Source organism: Vicugna pacos, chromosome 4, assembly GCF_048564905.1.
Source record: "Vicugna pacos chromosome 4, VicPac4, whole genome shotgun sequence".
Classification (NCBI taxonomy): Eukaryota; Metazoa; Chordata; class Mammalia; order Artiodactyla; family Camelidae; genus Vicugna; species Vicugna pacos.
Window position 1 is genome coordinate 26,301,960 of NC_132990.1, and position 21,929 is coordinate 26,323,888.

Genomic DNA, 21,929 nt, shown 5'->3' on the forward strand with positions numbered 1-21,929 from the left:
TGTTTAACTGCACAGCTGTTTCTCATTCCCCGTGTGGTGAAGTCTGAGTAACTAGCTCAGGACAGGTCTCTCAGATCTCCTTCTGTTGAGGACTGTGTCTGCTGTGGCAGACGTGAGGAGGAAAGTTGAGCAGTTGGGTAAGAAGTCGCCGTTCACACCCTGCTCCCCTCACTTACATGTCATCCTGCTTTTCTGCTGTTAATGAATTGTCTGTAAGTGTGTATACACCTATTTTTGTACTATTCTAAGTGGGGTGGGGACATATTATACATGCAGATGTGTGTGTAGCTTATGGTTCCTTTTAGGACCTGTTGCAAATAACAAACATCTTACTTTGTCAGGCTTGATGAAAGAAGGGGACTTGCAGGCTCAGGGAACTGGTCCCCAGTCTTCGAGGACAGTTCGTCCTCAACAGCGCCATGAAAGCCAGTCCTTTCTCCCTGCACGTCCATCCACCGTGTCAGCTTTTCCCCACCACTCCTATTCCTCATAGTTCGGGAATGACCGCTGACCACAGCTGGGGTCACACACCACTTCCTTCACATGCCGTTGGGAGTCAGCTGTCTGAAAACCCCAAACAGAAGTCCTGAGATTCTTCCTGAATGAACCAGTGCAGATCATGTGCCTACTCCTGAGCTAGGGACTGTGGCCACAGGGGTAGAGTTGTACCGGATTTGAGTCATTCAGACCCCATTGTTGAAACTACTCATTCATTGCAACATTACAAATTACCACAAAACTTAGCAACGTAATAGACATTTATTATCTCACAGTTTCCTTGGGTCAGGAATTTGGGAGCCGTTTAGCTGGGTGGTCTAGCTCAGACCCTTGTGCAGTTGCCAGCAAACTGCCTGTGAGGGCTGCGGTCATCTAAAGGCTTGACCGGGGCTGGAGGATGCACGTCCAAGATGCTTTACCCAGATGGCTGTTGGCAGGAGGGTTTATTGCCTCTTCACTGGGCTGCGTGTATATCCTCATGACATGGTAGCTGACTTCCCTCAGAGTGAGTGATCAAGAGAAAGAGCAAGGAGGAAGCCCCAGTGCCTTCTTCGGACCTGCTTGTGAAATTGCATGTCACCATTTGTTTGTTATTAATCATATCACCAGGTCCAGGCCACACTCAGGATCCCCTTCTTGAAGGAAGGGATATTACAGAGTTTATGAACACATTTTAAAATCACCACCCAAAGTGGAGGCACAGAGTGGGAACGAGAGCAAAAGAGAGAGCTCTTTGAGGCAGCACGGGGCGGGGAGACTGGACAGTCTAATGAAAATCTGAGAGTTTGTGTAAAGGAGTGAGATGAAAATGGATGTTAGGTGAACAACCAGCAGGTGCCCCCTGCACTCAGTAAAGCGCTTTTCTCACTACCGTTGTGTGACTAGATGATAATAGAATCACATCTCAGAATGGAGTACACACGATCCACACGATCATGGCAGATGTGGAGTGTTACTTATTAAACAAATACTTCTCTGTGGTACTGGGAAAGCATTGGTGTGGGTATTCCAAATAGAGGGTAACTGGATTATTGGCATTGGCATTTGTCAGTTTGTTAGCACATTGACCTTCCTATTTGTTATGCCTGACTCTTTGACCAGTAGATCAAGGTTTGGGGTTTGAAATCCTGGCAGGTTTTGAGTCTTTATCTGAAGTAAAATTGATTATATCCTGTTGAGTTATAAGTGCAGGGAATGCATGTGTGATAACAACACTTTGGTCTACTGCATTAGACTTTTCAGCCTTTTCTTACTACACTTGATCCTCATGGCAAACTCATGGTTGGCAAGTTGTATTATTTCTTTTTTTTTTTTTCCAAGACAGGAAAATTGAGGTTGAGATGTTTGGTAGCATATCCAAATTTATACAGCTAGGCAGGAAGGAAGTTACAGCTGAGCTCTGCTTACCCTACATGCACCTGGCTTTTTCTGTCTTATGCACATGACTGATTGCCTGGAAAGAGCAGGGGTAGAGAGGACACACAGTGACAGTGAGAAAGTCGTCAGGCATTGGTCACCTTTCTCAGCAAAGCCGCAGTGCAGCTTTACCTTGATGTCATGATCCTAAATGTCCAGTGGCAAGCTTGGCTCTCATGTATGTACATTTCACAGAAACCATGACGAAGTTCCCTTTTCTTTCTTGCTTTCTGTCTCCCTGGATGGAAACGATAATGAAAAAGGTTGCTAGCTCTAACCAAAATGAAAATGTTTAAAACACTATGGTAATTTTACTTACATAAACATTAAGGAAAGGTAAAAGCTGATATACGGAATATTTGTTTTTGATGAAAGAAAGTGTGGATAATATAGACAAAGTAGGTGTAGCTCACTGGCCTTAGCAGCTTTTCCATGCAGGTCTTTGGTCTCAGAGTTGAGAGCATTTTCTCTCTGTACCAAATCAAAACATGAATCTTTGGAGAAACCAGTCCTAATGTTTAGCCCCAGAAGGGACAGAGCGTGAGCCATCAAGGCAGTCCTTGGAGGAGGAGGGGCAAGAGAAAGGCATGCAGGGGCCCGGGCTGGTGATTGTCTCTAAGCTGCAAGCCAGAAAGAGGAAGCAGGAGCGCTTTGGAGCCCTTTGATTGGTTTTGATTAGTCAGTTACACACAACTAAATTCTCAGATGTTGTGTATTCACTGAATTGCTGGATGCATTTTTGTTCACTGGATATTTTGTTAAACTAGAGATATGCTACTGGATAGATATGCTGAAGATACTGGAGGTAGTAGACATATGGGAGGAATGAGAACATTTAATATTTGATGGAGGAGAATTTAATCCCATTTAAAATTTGGAAAGTTTGCTTAAGGAAAGAGATTTTTAATAGTGGATTTTAGAATAGTTTTAGTTACTTTTCTAGCCCTTAGGTAAGAAGGTGATGTTCAGAAGTCTCGGCCACACGCCTTTACAATTGGATAAATTTAGTCTGTTTGGTGTTTTCTGAGTGCCCCTCTGTTTGCCTGTCTAGGACCAGGGGGGTCTGGGCATCGCCATCAGTGAAGAAGACACACTCAGCGGGGTCGTCATAAAGAGCCTCACAGAGCACGGGGCAGCAGCCAAGGTGAGGCTCCCCCGCTCACTGTCAGGAAGTCGGGGGAGGGAAATATTTCTGTTAAATCACTTTAACTCTTCCATGTTTCCACCCAGGATGGACGGCTCAAAGTTGGAGATCAGATCTTGGCTGTCGACGATGAAGTTGTTGTTGGCTATCCTGTTGAAAAGGTACTTTCCCACAAGAAAGCAGATGGTACTGTGAACCCATCCTTGGTCATGGCTAAATTGTGCATGTATATGTGTATGTGTGTGTGTGTCTGATCACTATAGGGAATCAAAGCTGTGTAGCTGTATTAGATATCTGTAAGGAAGAGAGGAGATTATGTGGAAGTTGTTTAATTTCTTTTTTCTGTTTTCCAATAAGGTGATGTTAAGTTATTTTCTTACCTGATAAATTCAGCATTCAGTGGGCATTTTTGATAAATATCATTGCAATTTTCCCTTAGGAAAACTTGGAGCTTCTAAACAAAGGTCAACTTAGTATCAAAACTAAAGGAATTTTTTTTAATAAATGTTTGCTCCCATAAATATCCCATATACATATATATCTTTATAAACAGATTTTGAGAGTCAGCCATTAAATGTAAACTCTTACTGGAGTTAAACAGTTACTTGTGCCTGAGTTTCTCCCTCCTCAAAAGCGATCTTAATACTGCACTGACTAGGAGTCTCACTTGAATCCCTTTGTAAGGGCTAGGGAAAAGGCTGTTTTCCTCTTGAGGTTTGGTGTGCCAGCATTTCCACTTCTACACTGGCCAGCAAGACGCTTAAACCATTTATTAAATTTGGCTTTAGTCATTGTGTGGGTTTGATCCTTTACCCCACACGTGCATGTTTTAGCTTTCCTTTTGGTTTGATTCTTCTGTTACATAGTTTTCTTATCTTGCTTGTAATATAAGTGTTTCCATTTTTTAAAGATGTTTCTATAAGCCACGTCATGTTCTCTCTGGAATCAGAAGTGGGTGAATCACCCCATATTTCTTCTAAGGTTGTGGGGATCTAGGAAAAAAGTGGATGGTATTAATTAGAAATATAAAATGTTGAAAGCCTTTTACTTATGTAAGGAAGAATGTGGTCTGAACTAGACTTACAGTAGAAATTAACTGTGGCCTTAATATTAGGGAATTGGAGAAACTAGGAAGAAACGGCCACCATTCTTTCTTGACCTCTTAATCGCAGATCCTGACAAGGAAAGAATGTACCTCTGACTCTTCTCTCAGCCACAGATAGTTACAGATTCCAGCTATGATTGTGGCTATTTGTACAAGTCTACTAATTTGCCTTTAAATTTTATTTACCCTCTGCACCAACCTTCTGCCAGTTTATTAGCCTTTTGAAAACAGCGAAGACGACAGTGAAACTTTCTATTCGTGCTGAGAATCCAGACTCCCAGGCCATTGCTCCAGTAGCTGCTACAGCCAACGGAGAGAAAAAGAACAGCTCCCAGTCTCCAATGGTCGCACCATCCGTCTCCCCAGAGCCGGAGACCGTCCGAAGTAAGGGCTGGTCGCTCGCTGGTCCTGCATGTATGGCACATTCACACGCAGTAGCGGGTCCCTACTTCGGGGCCACCTGCCTGTAGATAGCCCACTGTTTGAAAGGCCATAGTCAGGGAATCCTTTGGTGAAAGGATGGTATAAAGAGAGGGTCTCCTGAAGAAAGAATACTGGACAGTTAGGGAGGTTAAAACCACTTATGGAAATTTTCTCGTTTTTCAATTTTAACTTGGTCCCTAAATAACATTGTCTATAAAAACTATAAATTGGTAAATGGAAGCATAACATGAAAGAAAATATCTTACACCTGCTCTTACCATTTCAGGAGCAAGAAAATAGTGTGCCTCTAATTCCTAAAAAGAGAGCATCTTCCCTAAACCTAATCTATCAAGTATCCCAGCTTTCCCAAAATACGCTATTTGCTGTGTGCACTTTGGTCTATCAGAGAACGTGTGATATGAAGACTGTCACAAAACAAGGTGTGAAAGTACAGCCTCCTTATTTTCTTATAATCTAATCTTATTCATTTAATTCTGAGCGTAGATGCACCAGGTTTTCGTATCCAATTTTATAAAACATTGAGCAAGACACAAGGAGAGACACTGCAGGTGGGTCTCGCTTGATGTCTTAGAAGCTCAGGTGTTAAATCCAGGTGCACGTATGCTCAGATTTGATTACACAAGAAGAGAAATTTTAGGACGGGGTGAAAAGGAAAGCCAGATCAACCAGAAGAAGCCCTGAAAGGCGGGCGCCATAATCCGAGTTGCTGATGTCCTTTGTGTTTTATGGTCTTTCCTGAATGTGAGGTTCCCAGCGCATCTCACTGTTCTGAGTTTTACAAATCGTCATTTCATAAGTTTGTTTGGTTCCAACGACATGCAAAATACCAAAGTGAAACTAGAGGTTCATTTCAACTCTCTGCTCTCATTCCTTTTACATATTATCTCCTTAATTTAAAAAAGTACAAAATAGTGCAGAAAATAATTTAACAGGGAGTTTTGTGTCCATGACCTTAAATTAGCAATGGTGATTTAATTACCCACTTGATAGTTTTAAACACAACTGAAAGACTGGGGCCGAACTGCAGTCTTCTTTGTCCCCAGATGGGCCCATCTTTCTATCCCATTCTCTACCCCATCTATGGTGAGTGTAATATATATGCCTTCAAATCAATTTTTATTTGTATTTCACTTCATTTTCAACTTACTTTTAGGTACAAGCAGGTCGTCCACACCAGCGATCTTCGCTTCCGATCCCGCCACCTGCCCCATTATCCCAGGCTGTGAAACAACAATCGAGATTTCCAAAGGCCGAACAGGGCTGGGCCTGAGCATCGTGGGGGGGTCCGACACACTGCTGGTGAGGACACAGCCGGAGGTGCTTCACACAGAGAGCCCCCTTCGTGAGCCCTGAGAGAGCATTATTAGGGAGGCTTCTGTCCCTTTTATGAAATGAAGTACAAAGGCTTAGAAAAATGTATTGCTCATTCTTATTTTAATTTGTAGGGCAGATAACTCAGCTGGGTACTGGGATTTTTATTTTGAGTAAGCTAATATTAATTTAATATTCATTTATTCATGTGATTGTGACCTTTAGGTTCAGAATATTTCATTAGTTTACCAGGTCTTTCCATCTTTTAATTTCCTTCCTACTGACTGGATACCCATGGGTTAGACCCACCCTGAAAGGAATCTGAAAAATTGGATAATTTGTAGACAAAATTTTACACAATGTCAAAAATGCTTTTAAAGTCTAATCATTCCATTTGCGGATAGGAAAGGTGATGAGTTGACGTTTGTCTCTTACATATGTGTGTGTGGGTGATTTATATATTTTATAATTTCTTTCTTTAGACTTACCTGTCATAAGAACGAGGTATCAGCTTCTTTGAGTCTTTTAGGAAAAGGTGTCTTGTTACACTTCTCTTTGACTTGGGATACGTGACTCACGTACGGATGCAGTGCGTGTGTAACTCTTAGCACTGCCTATAAAAGTGCGGTGTGTTTTGACTTTCTGTTCACCGTTCGTGGAGAGAATGGGATCAAGCATTGGTGTGTTTCGTTTGAGCCCTTAGGGAGCCATCATTATCCATGAAGTTTACGAAGAGGGAGCAGCATGTAAAGATGGAAGACTCTGGGCTGGTGATCAGATTTTAGAGGTACAGCATGCTGTGCGTTTGGCCTGGGAGGGTGGTGTGTGTGTGTGTGTGTGTGTCCTTTTCCCTCCCTCCCTCCTCCCTCCCTCTCTCTCCCTCCCCCTCTCTCCCTCCTCCCCCCTTCTCCCTTCACTTTACTCAGCTCACCTGGTCCCTCACTGTCTGGTTCTGTGCAGGTGAATGGAATTGACCTGAGAAAGGCCACGCATGATGAAGCCATCAATGTCCTGAGACAGACACCACAGAGGGTGCGCCTGACGCTCTACCGAGATGAGGCCCCATACAAAGAGGAGGACGTGTATGACACCCTCACTGTCGAGCTGCAGAAGAAGCCGGGGAAGGGCCTGGGCTTGAGCATTGTTGGTAAAAGGTATGACTGAACAGGGCACAGGCGGCGACCTCTTGGAAATGACTGAATTTAAATTCCTTTAATAGTCCTAGCAATCGCAGAAGCCTTCTCAGCCGCTCCTGTTCTGTAGGTAGCTGTTGTCGGCCCGCGCAGTGGTAGAACATCAGAAGACAGTGGTTGTGCACTTTTTCCGTCAGTGTTTTGAGGGATAGTGAAGGTTCCAGACAAATAGCAATTTGATACAATGAGTACCTGCTGTGTGCCAGGAAATACATGAGCTTCTGGGGAATAGAGCTGAATAAGACATGGATCCTGACCTCAAAAAACTCAGTTTGGTAAATGAGAAACTCATTGGGGGGAACCTGCGAGAAAGGGACCACGTGACTGCATTAAGGGAAGCAGGTTAGGAAAGTGTCCTTCAAAAGAGGTGTGCAAGACGAAGCTAAAAGTGACGTATGAGAGTTGGTCCCACTATGGGGTGGAGGGCATTCTCGAGAGGAGGATCAGCGTGAACAAGAGCACACCGTCACAGGGAACAGAAAGTGTACATTAAGAGGCCAGGGTGGTAGATAGATGAATGTACATAAGTTAAGTATCTAAGTTACTTCAGTGTGTGTATATAGGTAATGTTAGAAATATATGCTCCAGTAAGTTCCAACACCTCTATTCTAAAGATGAGAAAGCAGAGTGTGAGATGGTGGAAAGACTCGTTTGAGGTTGTGACCACAGCAAGATGTTCAACTTTCACTGAATGTTTCTGTTTACAGTTATCTTTCAATCTCAACAAGAAGTTGTTGGGTTATTTATAGTTCCATCGAAGGAAGATTGGAGTGAGATTACTACTTACTCATTTTGTGTAAACCTATTATTGTATGAAAGTTAGATCTGTAACGATTTAAAATAAGAGGCTTCACAGCAATGACATTTAAATTTTGAATAACAAATAGTTTCGGCTTAAGATACATATTTGTTATTTATTGTCAGCAATGTTAATGACATTGATGATAATAGCGACATATTTATGTAGGCACAGATCAATATCAAGTCTTTATTATGGTGTAGGAAGAACAAGACATTGAGCTCTCAATGACTGGCTCAAGTCTCATTTTTGCTACGTGGTAGCTGTGTGGCCCATAAAGTGAGGATAATAGTAGCCACTTCTGCTCACAGTGTGTAACTGTTGAATAAGTATGCTTATGAAAGATACGTCTAATCTGTGAAATATGATAAAGACATAAGATTATATTAAAAAATTATTCTCCTAGTTGCCCCACTGTTGCTGAAAACAGTAAAACTTTTAAAGTCATAAAAATAGAAGTAAAATTTTCACTTGATAAATGTTAGCCTTTGGTTAAATAAGCATTGCACTACAGTTGAGAAAAAGTACTAATGTTGAAATTCAAAATTCCATTTGCAGAAATGATACTGGAGTATTTGTATCTGACATTGTCAAGGGAGGAATTGCAGATGCTGACGGAAGACTCATGCAGGGAGACCAGATACTGATGGTAAACGGAGAAGACGTCCGTCATGCCACCCAGGAAGCCGTCGCGGCGCTGCTCAAGGTAAAAGTCAAGTGCCCCGTGTGTAATGGTGTAGGAGAGGAAAGAGAGTTTAACAGGGAGCTGCCACGTCAGATAAGTCCTGACTGCTCTGCATTTAGTGTGTTATCTCAAAGATGCATTTATGCATTAGATGCTGTGTTTCAGCGATTGCTGTCTAAGTAACAAATCTATGATTAGCTGTTTATTATATTGGTATATATTTATTTAGCAGTAATTAGAATTTTGAACTGAACATCTGTGATCTTAGTAAATCTTCTTACCATAAAAATGAATCTCTTGAAAAAAGGACACATATTCAGGCCACAAAGGAGAAACCAAAAAAACGTAACCTCAGTCCCCCACAATTATATTTGGATTTATTCTTATGACCTCTGGTTTAAGTGAAGACCATCCCTGGCACGGGTGCTCTTTGACGGGGACTCGGCGGAGAGGCAGGTCATACGAGGCAAGAAGGGCACCTCTGGAAGTCATGCTTCCTGGGCTGTCCTGTCCCAGCCCTTCCTTATCCCCTGTCTGGCTGTGCTGAATTGGACATCTTTAGACTTCCCCAGAGATGAAGAGTGTGGAAGAAAGATTTTACCCTTATTGAACCAGAGAAGAGGATGTTTGGTTCACATCTTACTCTGATTCAAAACTACTGAACTATTTAAAGTTTGGCATTTAAAATCATAGTTGGACGGGTCATCCTTATGAAGGTGATTTAGTGCAGATTTACCCCCAGTACCGTCAGCGATTATCCTTGTTGTTTTTTTCAGCCATTATAAGGCCCCCATCCCAAGGTATCACTGCTAGGCTTAAGTACATTTTGCATTATGAAATCTACTTCCTCCCTCCCAAGTAAATGCTCCATGAAGAATCATCTTCTGATTGGAAAGGAGAGCCAGTCTCATTGTAAAAATAAATTGTAAAATACAGAATAGTCAGTTAAAAATGCAACTCTTGGAGCTTGAGGCATATTTCCAGGGAATATTCCAGTTTCTAGAGAGGATGTGTCTTCCTACAAGAAAATAGAGCAGTGCTTATTGCCTCCTCGTTTGCCCTTACCAGGCATGTGTTTTTATGACCCGAAGTGTAGAAGTGTTTTACAGAGAGACTAGCCACCATCAGTACCCATGCCATGTGGCACATGTTAAGTAACATTAGCCTTCAGGGCAGTGCCCCCCAGCAGTAAAAATTACACATTTCTCGCGTGCTCATGGGAGCCTCTTCAGTGGCTAAACTCCACGGAGCGATTTTCAAGGGAGCATCTTGTTATTAACCTCTGTGATTTGCATAAGACCTGGTATATACATATAAATGTAGTTATTCGTAAAGTCACACTTAAAAGCTGTCCTTTCGTCTTAGAGTTAGCAATTTTCAAAAAATGAAATGATTACAATTCCTTAAGGAGAAGTAACTTCCTTTTGGAGATAAATGCAACAGTTAACCCTGTAAGATAGATACCTCTCAGAGATAAAGAAGGAAACATCCATAAAAGAACATAAATAATTTTAGAACCAGTTAAACCACCATTGAAAAACCCTGTTTGGCGGTCTCTTATGAGAGCCTTAAATAATTGTATAACTTCGCTGTTTGTAGCCGCTGCTGCCTGTTGTTGTTTTGATTTAGTAAGTGTTCCCTTGAAAATCTTGTGTAAATAATCCTCATTACACAAAAAGACTTTATGCACAGAAGGTTCATTGCAGTATGCTTTGTAATAATAGAAAAACTGGAAGCAACACAGTTGCTGCTTTGTGCTAGGCACATTCGTAAGCATTGCATGTGGGTTATTTTATCACAACGGCCTGTAACAGTCTCCATTTGTAAAATGCAGAGTAGAAGACTTATCAGTGTAGACGCATCTGGTAAGGTCACACTGCTAGCAAGTCACATAGTCTGGACTTAAACCCGTGTGTTTGACTCCAGAGCCCGGGTCCTCAAACGCCTCGTTGTGTTCCTCCTGTCTGAGACTGTGCAGCGTTCCTTGTGTGCCTCTGATTTGTTTGTGAAGAGCCACAGGGAAATCGTGTTCAATCCTTGGTCTGTGCGTGCAGCCGTGTGGCTCATCGAAGTACGTACGGTCGCTCCATGTGGGTACAGCGTGGCGAGAGAGCGCGTACCCAGTCTACCTGAGGACCTCCGCTGTGGAGGGCAGGACGGATCAGTGCCGTAGTGGTAGTTTTATTGTTTTTGTTTCGTTCGTTGCAATCTGAGTGATTTAGTTTGTTTGGCCTGTCTAAATTAGTGCGCTTTATGAGCTAATTGCTCAATTCTCAGTGTCTCTTTGCTTTGGCAGAAACAGGCTCCGTGTGAATCATGAGGTGGTGAGACAGGCGCTAGTGGTGCTGCTGCTTGGTAATTTTTTTTAAACTAGTTTTAATGTTTTAGAAGAACCTCTTTCCACAAAGGATTGGTGGCAGCCTTGCCTATGGAAAGTCCAGAGGGAAGATGCCTTTCGAAAACTCAGTCTTGACGAGTAAAATATATTCCTAGAGCTGACTGTAGCATTTCGTTTAAACGTTTCCGTAAAACCACCTCTCCTGCAGTGCTCCCTGGGCACAGTGACCTTGGAAGTCGGAAGAGTCAAAGCTGGGCCGTTCCATTCAGAGAGGAGGCCTTCTCAAAGCAGCCAGGTGGGTAGCCGTGGGGTTCATCGGGGCAGTGCAGCCCACGTGCCAAAAGGAACCCAGAGGTGGCCTGACTGTGGGTCTGCCCAGGGTGGTGCACACAGACCCGGCTCCCTGACCCTTGGCAGAGCGGCCAAGGTGCCGGGTGAGGGTTGGGGGTGGGCGTGTGAGCGTGGTGTGACTCTTGAGTAGTTTGGGAGTCATTCAGAGGAATTTAATTCCAGACACTTTCCTTTTCTGGCATAATTCTTATTCCATAATCTCAATAGTGAACCCATTACTATATGTAAAGCCTACCAAAACAGTATATTTTTAAAGTACTTTGTAACAAACATTTATCAATCGGTATTCAACTAGAAAAATCCCATGTAGGGGAACTGGAGAAGCTCACCGCCACGTGTGAAAACATGGAGTGAGGTAATTGGAGTCTGTTGGCAAGCCCCTGTCCTCAGCCTTGTCTTCTGCTGACAGAAGCCCATTTCTGTCTGCCTGTCCTTAACGACCCCTTAGTCCCACCTGAATGACTACCATTAGTTTCCTGTTGACTGGCCTTAGTTCTACAGTTAAGTCCCCATCTACGTACAGCATGAGGTTCAGTTTAGAGAAGATTAGCTTGAATGAGATTAGGAAAATCCACTAAAATTTTAGCTAGGTTGGAATCAATTGCATCCATTCTTTTAGCTTCAGTTTATTCATGTCACTGTGCAAATTTTTCCTTCAAGGAGAAAAGGAAAAAAAAAAACTCAGTAGAAACTGTTTATATTGCCTTTCAAATTATCAGACACCACTGTTGCTTAACAGGTATTTCTAGGTACATTAAAAGAATTCTGAAATAAGTAGGTTTTAGGGAGTACCAATACTTCCCAAACTTTCTAAAACAGCTGTTTTGTGTTTGCAGATGAGCGAAGGCAGCCTTTCGTCATTCACTTTTCCACTCTCGGGATCCAGTACATCTGAGTCACTGGAAAGTCACTCAAAGAAGAATGCATGTAAGATGGTTTGAAGTTTTAAGCATGATTTATTGGTTTGAATTTTGGCCATCAACACTGATTTTTTTTCCCTGTTTTAATTTACCTCTGAAGTGCTCTTTCCTCTAGATCATCCCACACCCTAAGAGAGGTGCAAAAATGAGGGCCAGCAGAGACTCAGAACAGCATGGAGGAGGATCTAGGGCTGCATTTCCCATGTGATATTTTCCCTATGAGACACACTGAACATTAGAAGCAGGATTCTGTAATTTTTTTCTTACGAAGCAGATTGGTGTATTTGATTTTTACTCCCTTTTTCTGTTTAATGTAACACCGATAAATCAGATGACATTACGTGAAGCCTTCTTTTTCCATGAAGATTGCAAAAAGTCTGATTGAGAAAATTAATCTGATCCTCCTGTGTTTTCCTTACATGAAATCATGATGCAGAGGGGTTTTTGGCTTGGAGCACTGGTTGAAAGTTGTTCAGATTGAAGAAACCAACCATATGGCAGTCTCTGTTTGCAATGTGACTAATATTCTAGAAATTTAGGCACTTAAGTCCATGGATTCTTTTTAATGCTTCCATGACTTTATTTCTCTCAGCTGCGCACATGCATCTTTCTATCTAAAGCACATCCTGTCCTTGATTCATTCAAAGTGGATTATGCAGTTGTATAAGCGGTGCTCGAAATAAGAAGGAAGAAATGGCATGGTGTGTGTGCACTCTCCCAGCTGGGAGTCGCAGTGAAGGACAGATTTAATCATGTGTGCTAGTACATTTGAGCACCTCTTTCAATAAAGTTAGAGTATCTCATTCAGTCTCATATAGCTCTGGACATCAACTAAAGCGTAAACTAACATTAAAATGTTTTACCAACCATATTTTATTTTTTTTCCCTTTACAGTGGCATCAGAAATACAGGGATTGAGAACAGTTGAAATTAAAAAGGTAACTTAGGAGAGAGAAAACGACATAAACTCTGTCTGCTTGTGTGTTTTCCTGTTAAGCTGCCTTCCTATGTTATAGTAGCGTCTGATAAAATACATAATATATTCAGGGAAATAGCACAGCACAGTCTTTGCTGACTTTCCTGGTCATAGTCCCTTATTTGAAAAATCACTGTTGGTATATCCTTTATTGCCAGAACTATTAACCCAGCCCCAGACAAAGCAACACTTATCACACTGATACGTAAGCCTTTGTCTTCAACAGAAATTTCCTATTCTCCTGAAACAGCCGTGCACAGGAGAGAAAATCTGAGCGGATTTACGGGCTGAAAGCTCTCGTAGACCCTTCATACCGCTGTCATTTTACCTGTCACTGCAGCCCTTTCTCTGTGAGAGGCGCTGCGATCTCCATTTTGCCTGTGAAGATCTAGGGATTCACTGAGAGCAGTGGACCTGTCCCAAGTCCCAGCGCTCCTGAGTGAGGGTTTCTGCCTTTGGACATGGGTCTCTCTGGTTCCTTCTCACTTCATCAGTTTGTACTTGCTTTCCCTCAGTCCCTATATCCTGATTTTCATTTAGCCTGTTTTGACTTTTTTTTTTTTTAACTTCCTGAACACATGCTTATGTTTCTAAATCACATTAAGGACCTGTATCAGATAAAGTAATGTGGTTTTCCTGGGCCTCGTTCTCCATCCTCACATCTAGAAGATCAGAGTTACCTGTAGAATACTGTGCCAAAGAAACCAAAGCCAATTAAAAATATCCCTTTGACCAAAATGTCCCGTCTGTTCGACGGCAGGGGCCTTCTGACTCGCTGGGAATCAGCATTGCTGGAGGAGTGGGCAGCCCGCTGGGCGATGTTCCTATATTTATTGCAATGATGCATCCGAATGGAGTTGCAGCTCAGACCCAGAAACTCAGAGTAAGTTTCACTCATCGCCCTGGTAGCCCTAGCAAATCTGTGGAAAGGTTTTACAGACTCTTTGAATCCGGCCACCCGTTGTAGGCAGTTTGAATTATCTGTATCAACTTTTAAATCGGCTAATGCAGCCACAGCAGGGCTTGCTTTGAGTAAAAGATGAGGAAGATGAAAAGGAGGAGAATTAGCTGTTGGTGTGCAGATTTGCAGCTAGTTGGAATGGGGAGATTTACGGCTGCTGCTTAACATATTTCACTTGTTTGAAACCTTGTGGAAGAAGTTCAAAGGAAACAAAGTCATTTCGGAAAGTATTGCCAGGCTGAAGTGAATTTTTTTCCTTTGCACGTTTTATTGGTTTAAATGCTAATTTAACTTTCTTAAATTGGTAATTATCATTTATGTTGCATTTGGTGACCAAGTTTGCAGAAGTTTAATGTAAATATGATTTATATTGTGAAATTATACAAGACTTGGCTTCAGTATTAAGGGGATTATGCATATGTGGAACTCTATGATAGAATTTATGCTAACTGCCCAGTTCTGAAATTATGTGAATATTCCATTAAGGGAACTCAATCTCTATAAAGTAAAATCCGTACGGCCTCGTGCCTTAAAAATTGTCTCGTATCATAACTGCTATTTAACTATTGTCTGAATCAGTAATGATTCAGTCTCCTTTTGATTTGTAAGTTTAGGACTGACACTTAAAAACTGATTGGACACACAGCACAGGGATCAGAAAACTGTTCTGTGAAGGAGCAGATGAATGCTTGAGGCTTTGTGGGACATACGTGTCTTTGCTGCAGCTACTCAACTCTGCCCTGTGAAAGTAGCCCAAGAGTCGTATTGTCTTCAACCAAATTTTATTAACCAGAATAAGCAGTGGGCCCTTCTTGACGTGCGAGTCATAATCTGCAAACCCTTGACTTAGAGTCATAGCTAATGTGTATAATAATGTTGTCTAGAGAAAGTCTGGTTTCCGAATGGTAATAGATACATTACTCTTTTAATAGGAAGTACTGTCTTACCCAGGAGAAATGAAGAGAAGGGGGAAGAGTGGTTCCCTGCCCCTTGCCCCAGAGATGATACAACTAAGCTGTTGTACGCGGTGTCTCTCTGTGGTTGCTGCTGCTTGGAATGCGAGGTTTCCTTGGGCTCTGTTTTGGTTGCTGATTAGCCGTGTATATGTGACTTGGAAAGTGGGGAAGGAAATTGTGCCACCGTCTGTGGCTGTTGGAGCAGATGGCTGTTTCTCTCTCTTGCAGGTAGGGGATAGGATTGTCACTATCTGTGGCACGTCCACCGATGGGATGACTCACACCCAAGCAGTTAACTTGCTGAAAAATGCCTCTGGCTCCATTGAAATGCAGGTAAGACTTTTGTCCCAGCTGTTCAGAATATGAGTAGCTTGACAACACATGCGCTTCCATGTTAAAGCTGTGAAAATGATTAAATCTCCTGCTATTGTTTCATTTACTGCTTCCCTGAAACAAACGATTACATTGAGAGTTCCAGGAAAGTGCGTAGCAAACACGTGCTGTCACGTTTTATCCTGATGCATCTATTATTTCATACTTCATATCTAAGGGAAAGAATTTGTGGTCTTAGCAGGAAGTGATTAATTGCTGAAATTTTAAGCATATTCTTGAATTCTGAAGATGTTTTAAAAACAACTGCATTGGAGACCAAGTTTGAAAAGCATTAGAGAACTTGGTAGAAATTGAATTAGGAGAATATTCTTACTGTCAGTTGAAGAGAGGCCTCTGGACCTTGTGAAATTCCCTCCTCTTTGGTTGCATATATTATGTTAGTAGTAATGATGCTGTGAACAATAAAATACACATTTTAGTCCAAATGCTCTTTTTGAAAGAAAATTACTGATATCTTCCCAGCCACATGAACACGTGTTTTTCTTTGTATATTTCTCGGGTGTGCAGGTGGTTGCTGGAGGAGACGTGAGTGTGGTCACAGGTCATCAGCAGGAGCCTGCCAGTTCTAGTCTTTCTTTCACGGGGCTGACGTCAAGTGGTATATTTCAGGATGATTTAGGGTGAGCTCATATATAATGGTTTGTATGTCCCTACCACTCACATAAGACAGAAATAATAGGAAGTGAGGTACAAAATAGGAAAACCAAGTGTTTCTTTCTCTTCAATAATTATGGCATGGGTTTAGTTTATCAAAGCTAGGTATGCAGCTAGCTAGACGGACGTGCATGCGTGCATGCCACTATTCCTGCATTTTCAGCTCTGAGCTTTTTGAGTTTCTGGGGATCAATCTATCATTTAAAAAAATTCCAGCATTGCCTACTCATTTATTAAATCATCCTTCTGATTTAAAAACTTCACAGTTACCCAGAACTTGAGCACAAAAGAGTCAGATGACAGAGAGAGAAGAGAGGAGCTTATTAGAATTTTTCAAGTAATTTGATGCAGCTTTTATATTGCTTATCCTTGATTTTGTCTCTGAGCTTGGGAGTGCTGACATTTATGACTTACTCCACCTGTAGCCTCTCACTTTAGATAAACTGGAAAAACACCCAGCTAATCTATGCAATGAGAACACGCCATGAGTATGTTAGGTTAAGGGTACTATAAGTGAGTAATAGAATTAGGGTGTTAAGTAGGATTTCATTAGATTATGTAAATATAAAATACTTAGCACAGCACGCACTGACAATTTAAACATCCCCAAATACCCGTGATACACTCGCTTTCTGTAACACAGAAAATTATACCAGTTCTAGGTGGATGTCAGATAATACATGACGTACAGATTCTGGAGATACATATATAGATACCATATATATATATAAATGTAAAAACCGCTTTTTCCTTCTCTTTGCTGTAGACCTCCTCAGTGTAAGTCTATCACGCTAGACCGAGGACCAGATGGCTTAGGCTTCAGTATAGTCGGAGGATACGGCAGCCCTCACGGAGACTTACCCATTTACGTTAAAACAGTGTTTGCAAAGGTAAGCTTGCAAATTTTAACCACCCTCTTTCCCCCTAAACATTAATTAATGGTGGTCAGCAGCTGGCTTATTATTTTATGGCCCGAGGTAACGCCAAATGGTTAACGGTTGATCATTTTCTTTGGGAACTCCCTACAGGAACAGGTCATTCAATGTTTTTTTTTTTATCCAATACGAGGTTTAGTTGTCTTTAAAGGGAAATAGGCTCAAACTGAAATTTCATGGGCACTCTTGACAATATATATAAAACTATTAATGAATTTCAGTTAGACAGTAAGCCCTGATTTTTTTATTTCCCTGTGGAAACAAGTCGCATATGATTGAATGTCTTTTGAAAATAGGACACGTTAAATGTGTGTATGCTGTAGAGCCCTGGCATTTCTTTTTCTCTGCATTTTTTGTTGTGAAATGTAAAATAGGCACAGAAAAGTACATAAAACACATACGCAGAATAACTAATAGGGCATTTATTCTGCAAGTTTCATTTCATTGAATGGAATAGAATAACAACCACTAAAAAAATTTAAGACTGTCCAGCAACTCTGTCACCTGCCATGAATCAGCTATTTGCAGTCGAGGGATTCCTTAAAGAAAGGAAAACCGTTGGCATATAGTTGTAATCATGTAGCAATCCTTTCCATGATGAGATGTTTAAAGTACAAATAAAGTGATTACAACATTGGTGAAGCTATTATAATCATTTAAATTTGTATAATTATTGTTAATTCATTGTTAAGATAATTTTTTAGAAACTACAAAATTAGACAAAACTTCCTGGAGCAGAGAATCTAGATTCTCAAATTTTAAGTGTGAAGGAGCCAAAACCATATTAAACCTATGAAAGATTTGATATGGGGGCTTTAGATTTGTGCTGTGGTCCTTTAAAGGGCAAACCTGTGGAGGTTTCATTCTATTTTTTTTAATTATTATTTTTAATGAGTTTAAAGTGCTGTATCTACAGCAGTCCAGCTTTAGGCTTAATTTATGAGATTTTTTTTTAAGCTACTGGTATGTCCAAAAATACAAACTGCATTTGCCAGTAAATAGAAGAGTCACGCAGTCCTCTTCCTCAGCCTTAGAACAATTTATTTAAGGCATGCTAGTTAGAACATATTTTAAGAATTTCATCATTATGGATTCCTCATTAACTTTTCCAGATTTTTAATCATATATTTAATTACATAATTGCCTACTGTAAGTATGCCTTAAGATGGGGTTCTTGTACAAACAGCAGTGTTTGTGTTTAGTCTTAATCATTTAGGGTCCATAAGGAATATGAAGACTCCATCTACCCTTGGGAAGCAAAGAATCAAGCAGCTTAAGCAGCCTTTTCAAAACCACAGAAAGAACGAGAATTAGCAGGACTTGTGCCTTATCCTCCTGCCCTCGTCAACATGCATGTGGGCTTTCGTGCTTCTGCAAACCTTTGGGTTTGGTGGCCTTCGTGTCCTTGTCCTATAAAACGGCTTTTGTCCTATGAAACGGTTAATCCTTTGTCTTCTGTCTGTAGGTCTTCTTTACAGGATAAAAAAAATCTTGGATTCTGTGAAATCATTTCTACTAGGCATATTCCCAAATATTCTTTATTAATTTGAGTTCCCACCAACTGCTGTGCTGAACAGCCAAAAAATCATCCAACTAATCTATTGACTGCTAAATTCTCTCTCCAATTGGAATCTCAATGCTAAAGCCATTTAGGAGAAAGGATTCCTTTGTGTGTGTTCATCACTGCTCACTGGCCGTGGAGCACCCGTGGCGCACTGAGAGCACCGTGTGTGTCCATGCAGGGCAACTCACATTCTTGTTTGGATCTTTTCATCTGTTGTGTAGCTGCAAGGCAGCGTTTTTTGAGGAGTAAACAAGCCCACTTTATAATTGCAGGGAGCAGCTGCCGAAGATGGGCGTCTCAAGAGGGGTGATCAGATCATTGCTGTCAACGGCCAGAGTCTAGAAGGGGTCACTCATGAAGAGGCTGTTGCCATCCTTAAGCGGACAAAAGGCACTGTCACTTTGACGGTTCTCTCCTGAACTTGCTGCCAGAATCGAGCCATCCTAAACTCCTTGCTCACATCCCATACTGTAAAGAGAATGAAACTGGTCCTGTGGATAACTTTTCCCATGCTGTCTTCATCGGGCTCTTTAAAACTGTAGGGGGAGAAAAGTAATATTTAAGTTTGTTTTTCTCATATGGAAATGATTTTCTTACTGACAGCCTAGCATCACCTTCCCATTCTCCTTGCATTTTGTGATGTAAACTCAAAGAGAACGACTCTGCGTTGGCAAATCCCGTCTTTTCTTCCTGAAGATACTGACGTTTTGTAGTCACGTGGGCAGAAATTAATCCTGCTGATTAGTAGATAAAGAAAAAATGAATTCAAAAGCTAACCAAAGAGAAATGGCTGCCTGACATTAAGGTGAAAAGTGAAAATATAAAATAAAGAAGAAAATCTCAAATGTTATAAACATATATTTTAATCCCCTTCTCCCTGCTTCTAAAACAGAAAAGAAAAAACATTGACTGAAAATCTTTAAAAATACTTTCAGTCTTTAAAAATTTTGAATATTATTAAAAAGTTCCATCTCCTCAGCTCCAGTATACACATACTTAGTTTCCTCCTAAGAGGGGCTTCTGAGATTGAGTAGAAAAGCAAATGCAGGAAGCGGTGTCCCCAAGTTTGTAAAGAAGCATTTACTGCACCATATTGATGTTCATTTTCACCTGCTATAAAATATTTTCACCTTCCTATAAGTAAAATGCTGCTGCTGCCCCATATTGACTGTGGTTTCCCTAGAAAGCAGCTGTGTTAACCGTGGGCGAGTGTAGCTCTCCGAGTCTTCAGTGCTTGTTGTGAGGCGTGCAACACTCAAGATGTGTCACCGTGCTGTGCAGTTGGTTTTCAATTAGTATTAATCTTAATGACAGAGAAAAAAGCAACGTGTTAGTAATTATTTTGGTTGTATGCCATTAGTAAATTGATAGAAAAATTAAGGGGATTAACATAGCTTCATTTTATTGCCCTGTATTAACATCTTATAATACAATAGTTTAAGACTAAGGGAAACAGATGGAGCTGTTTATTGAGACAACTGGTGAGGAATTATCATGTGTTCATTCCCATTTTAGAGCGTGAAACTCCTACATTAGAATATATAAAGGCACTCTAAGTATTATCTATATTTGTAACGAAAGTAGTGTACAGATATTTTATTACAGCACTTTTGTGTAAATGCAGAATTGAAGTGAATAAATAAGATGTTTCATGGTGCACAAAAAAGAAGCAGGCGTTTTTTTTTTTGTTGTTCATTTTACTGAGGAAAAGCTTTATTACATTGTTCAAGATTTACAGTCTAAAATTGGTCTGTATCATGTCTAACTGCACATACGGTGTCCATAGTTACAGTTAGAGGAACTTTGGACAGCATCATTATGAAAAGCTCGATGTTTTTCACGCCCAGCATTTTTACTAATGCTAAAGATTCACAGACTCCTCACATAGAGCAGAGGAAGGAAAACAACACTGAAGAAAGAGACGCGTCCTGCTTGAACGTGCTTTTCTGAGATGCGGTTAGTGAAGCAGTGTGAGAAGTTGTTCTTTAGAGTAGTCAAGAGCTAACGTGTGTGCAGGGAGAAGAAGTCATGATGAAAATTACTTATAATAGTCTTGAAAAATCCAGTTTGAACACTGAGCAAAGAAGTGGGGAGCCTTTGTTCTGCCAGTCTTCCCCCTAATTAGCTGATTGAGCACATGCGTGCCCTCTGATTCATCTTGTCTGTGAAGGGATAGGTTATTTTATCTCAAAGCTTGTATCAAGTTATAAAATAGAAGACTTCTGGGATTCTTAGACGTACAAAATGAATGGACAAAACCGCACGGTGCAACAACTCGGGAGATATTCTCCCCAACCAACTGCTGTAAACTGAGGTACTTGACGTAATAAAATACATTTTGGTCTCCCAGTGACACGTCCAGCTTCCTAGTCACCAGTTAATGGCCCTCCGTCAGGAAGGCCTGCCGAGATCCTCTCGTGGCTGGCTGCTGGCAGCTGAGCCGCCCTCTTCCGTAAGTTGTAACTAGCGAAGATTGTATGGAGGCCACTTGATGGCCGGCCCTAGGGAGGCGAGGGAACCACCCAAATTGAAGTCTGAGTAAATCTGTGCAAGTACTCCAGTGAGAACAGCCTGTGTAGCATCCTCCCCAGGGTCTACCAGGAACCTTATTCGGAAATTGGGTCTTTGTCAATGTCATCAGTTTAGTTAAAATGAGGTCATGCTGGATTACCATAGGCCCTCCATCATTAAAGGAAGGCCATGTAGAGATGGGGGCAAAAACAGACAGACAGACAGACAAACAAACGGAACCTCTGGAGCCACCAGAAGCTGGAAGAGGCAGAGGCAAGGAAGGCCTTTCCCCTGGGGTCTTCAGAGGGAGCTTGTCCCTAGTGACACCTTAATTTCAGACATCTGGCCTCCTGAACCGTGAGAATAAATTTCTGTTGTTGTAAACCACCTAGTTTGTAGTACTTTGTTATTGGAGCCCTGGGACAGACAAACATAGTAATCTTAGATGTTTTTACATCCTTAGCTACTATCGTTCTGCCTGGATAGTAGGAGAGGCTCCACTCTGTACATGTTTGTTGAGCACATAGATGATTTAATTATAAGTCATGATTAATTTCGTGGTATGACCTTGTCTTAGTTAAGCTAGCTGTAGCCTCCATGCTGCAGAAAAGCGATGGGACTGCCACAGTACAGGTACAAAAATACGGAAAAACTCCCCTCCTGAATTGCTATTAAGTGAAAAGAGGGAAGGAAGGAAGGAAAAGAATATAGACTCATCAGGACTGGAGGGAGTGGCAAAGGCTTATGCTTACTATATTACTCTCTTCTGGAATAT

General features: G+C 41.3%; 1 protein-coding gene across 4 annotated transcripts in view; it reads left to right on the forward strand.

Moving 5' to 3' along the window:
* MPDZ (multiple PDZ domain crumbs cell polarity complex component) overlaps positions 1-20,309 on the forward strand; it is a 149,373-nt gene extending 129,064 nt beyond the window's left edge. For all 4 annotated transcript variants that reach the window (XM_072959426.1, XM_072959427.1, XM_072959425.1 and 1 more), the window contains 15 exons: positions 2,966-3,058; positions 3,145-3,219; positions 4,373-4,547; positions 5,761-5,906; positions 6,622-6,705; positions 6,879-7,072; positions 8,469-8,616; positions 11,142-11,228; positions 12,121-12,211; positions 13,099-13,142; positions 13,941-14,063; positions 15,326-15,430; positions 15,998-16,110; positions 16,911-17,034; positions 18,916-20,309. In XM_072959426.1, the coding sequence (XP_072815527.1) occupies positions 2,966-3,058; positions 3,145-3,219; positions 4,373-4,547; positions 5,761-5,906; positions 6,622-6,705; positions 6,879-7,072; positions 8,469-8,616; positions 11,142-11,228; positions 12,121-12,211; positions 13,099-13,142; positions 13,941-14,063; positions 15,326-15,430; positions 15,998-16,110; positions 16,911-17,034; positions 18,916-19,062 (1,749 nt within the window). In that variant the 3' untranslated portion in view covers positions 19,063-20,309. The remainder of the gene's footprint in view (positions 1-2,965; positions 3,059-3,144; positions 3,220-4,372; positions 4,548-5,760; positions 5,907-6,621; positions 6,706-6,878; positions 7,073-8,468; positions 8,617-11,141; positions 11,229-12,120; positions 12,212-13,098; positions 13,143-13,940; positions 14,064-15,325; positions 15,431-15,997; positions 16,111-16,910; positions 17,035-18,915) is intronic.
* The last annotated feature ends 1,620 nt before the right edge of the window (positions 20,310-21,929 follow it).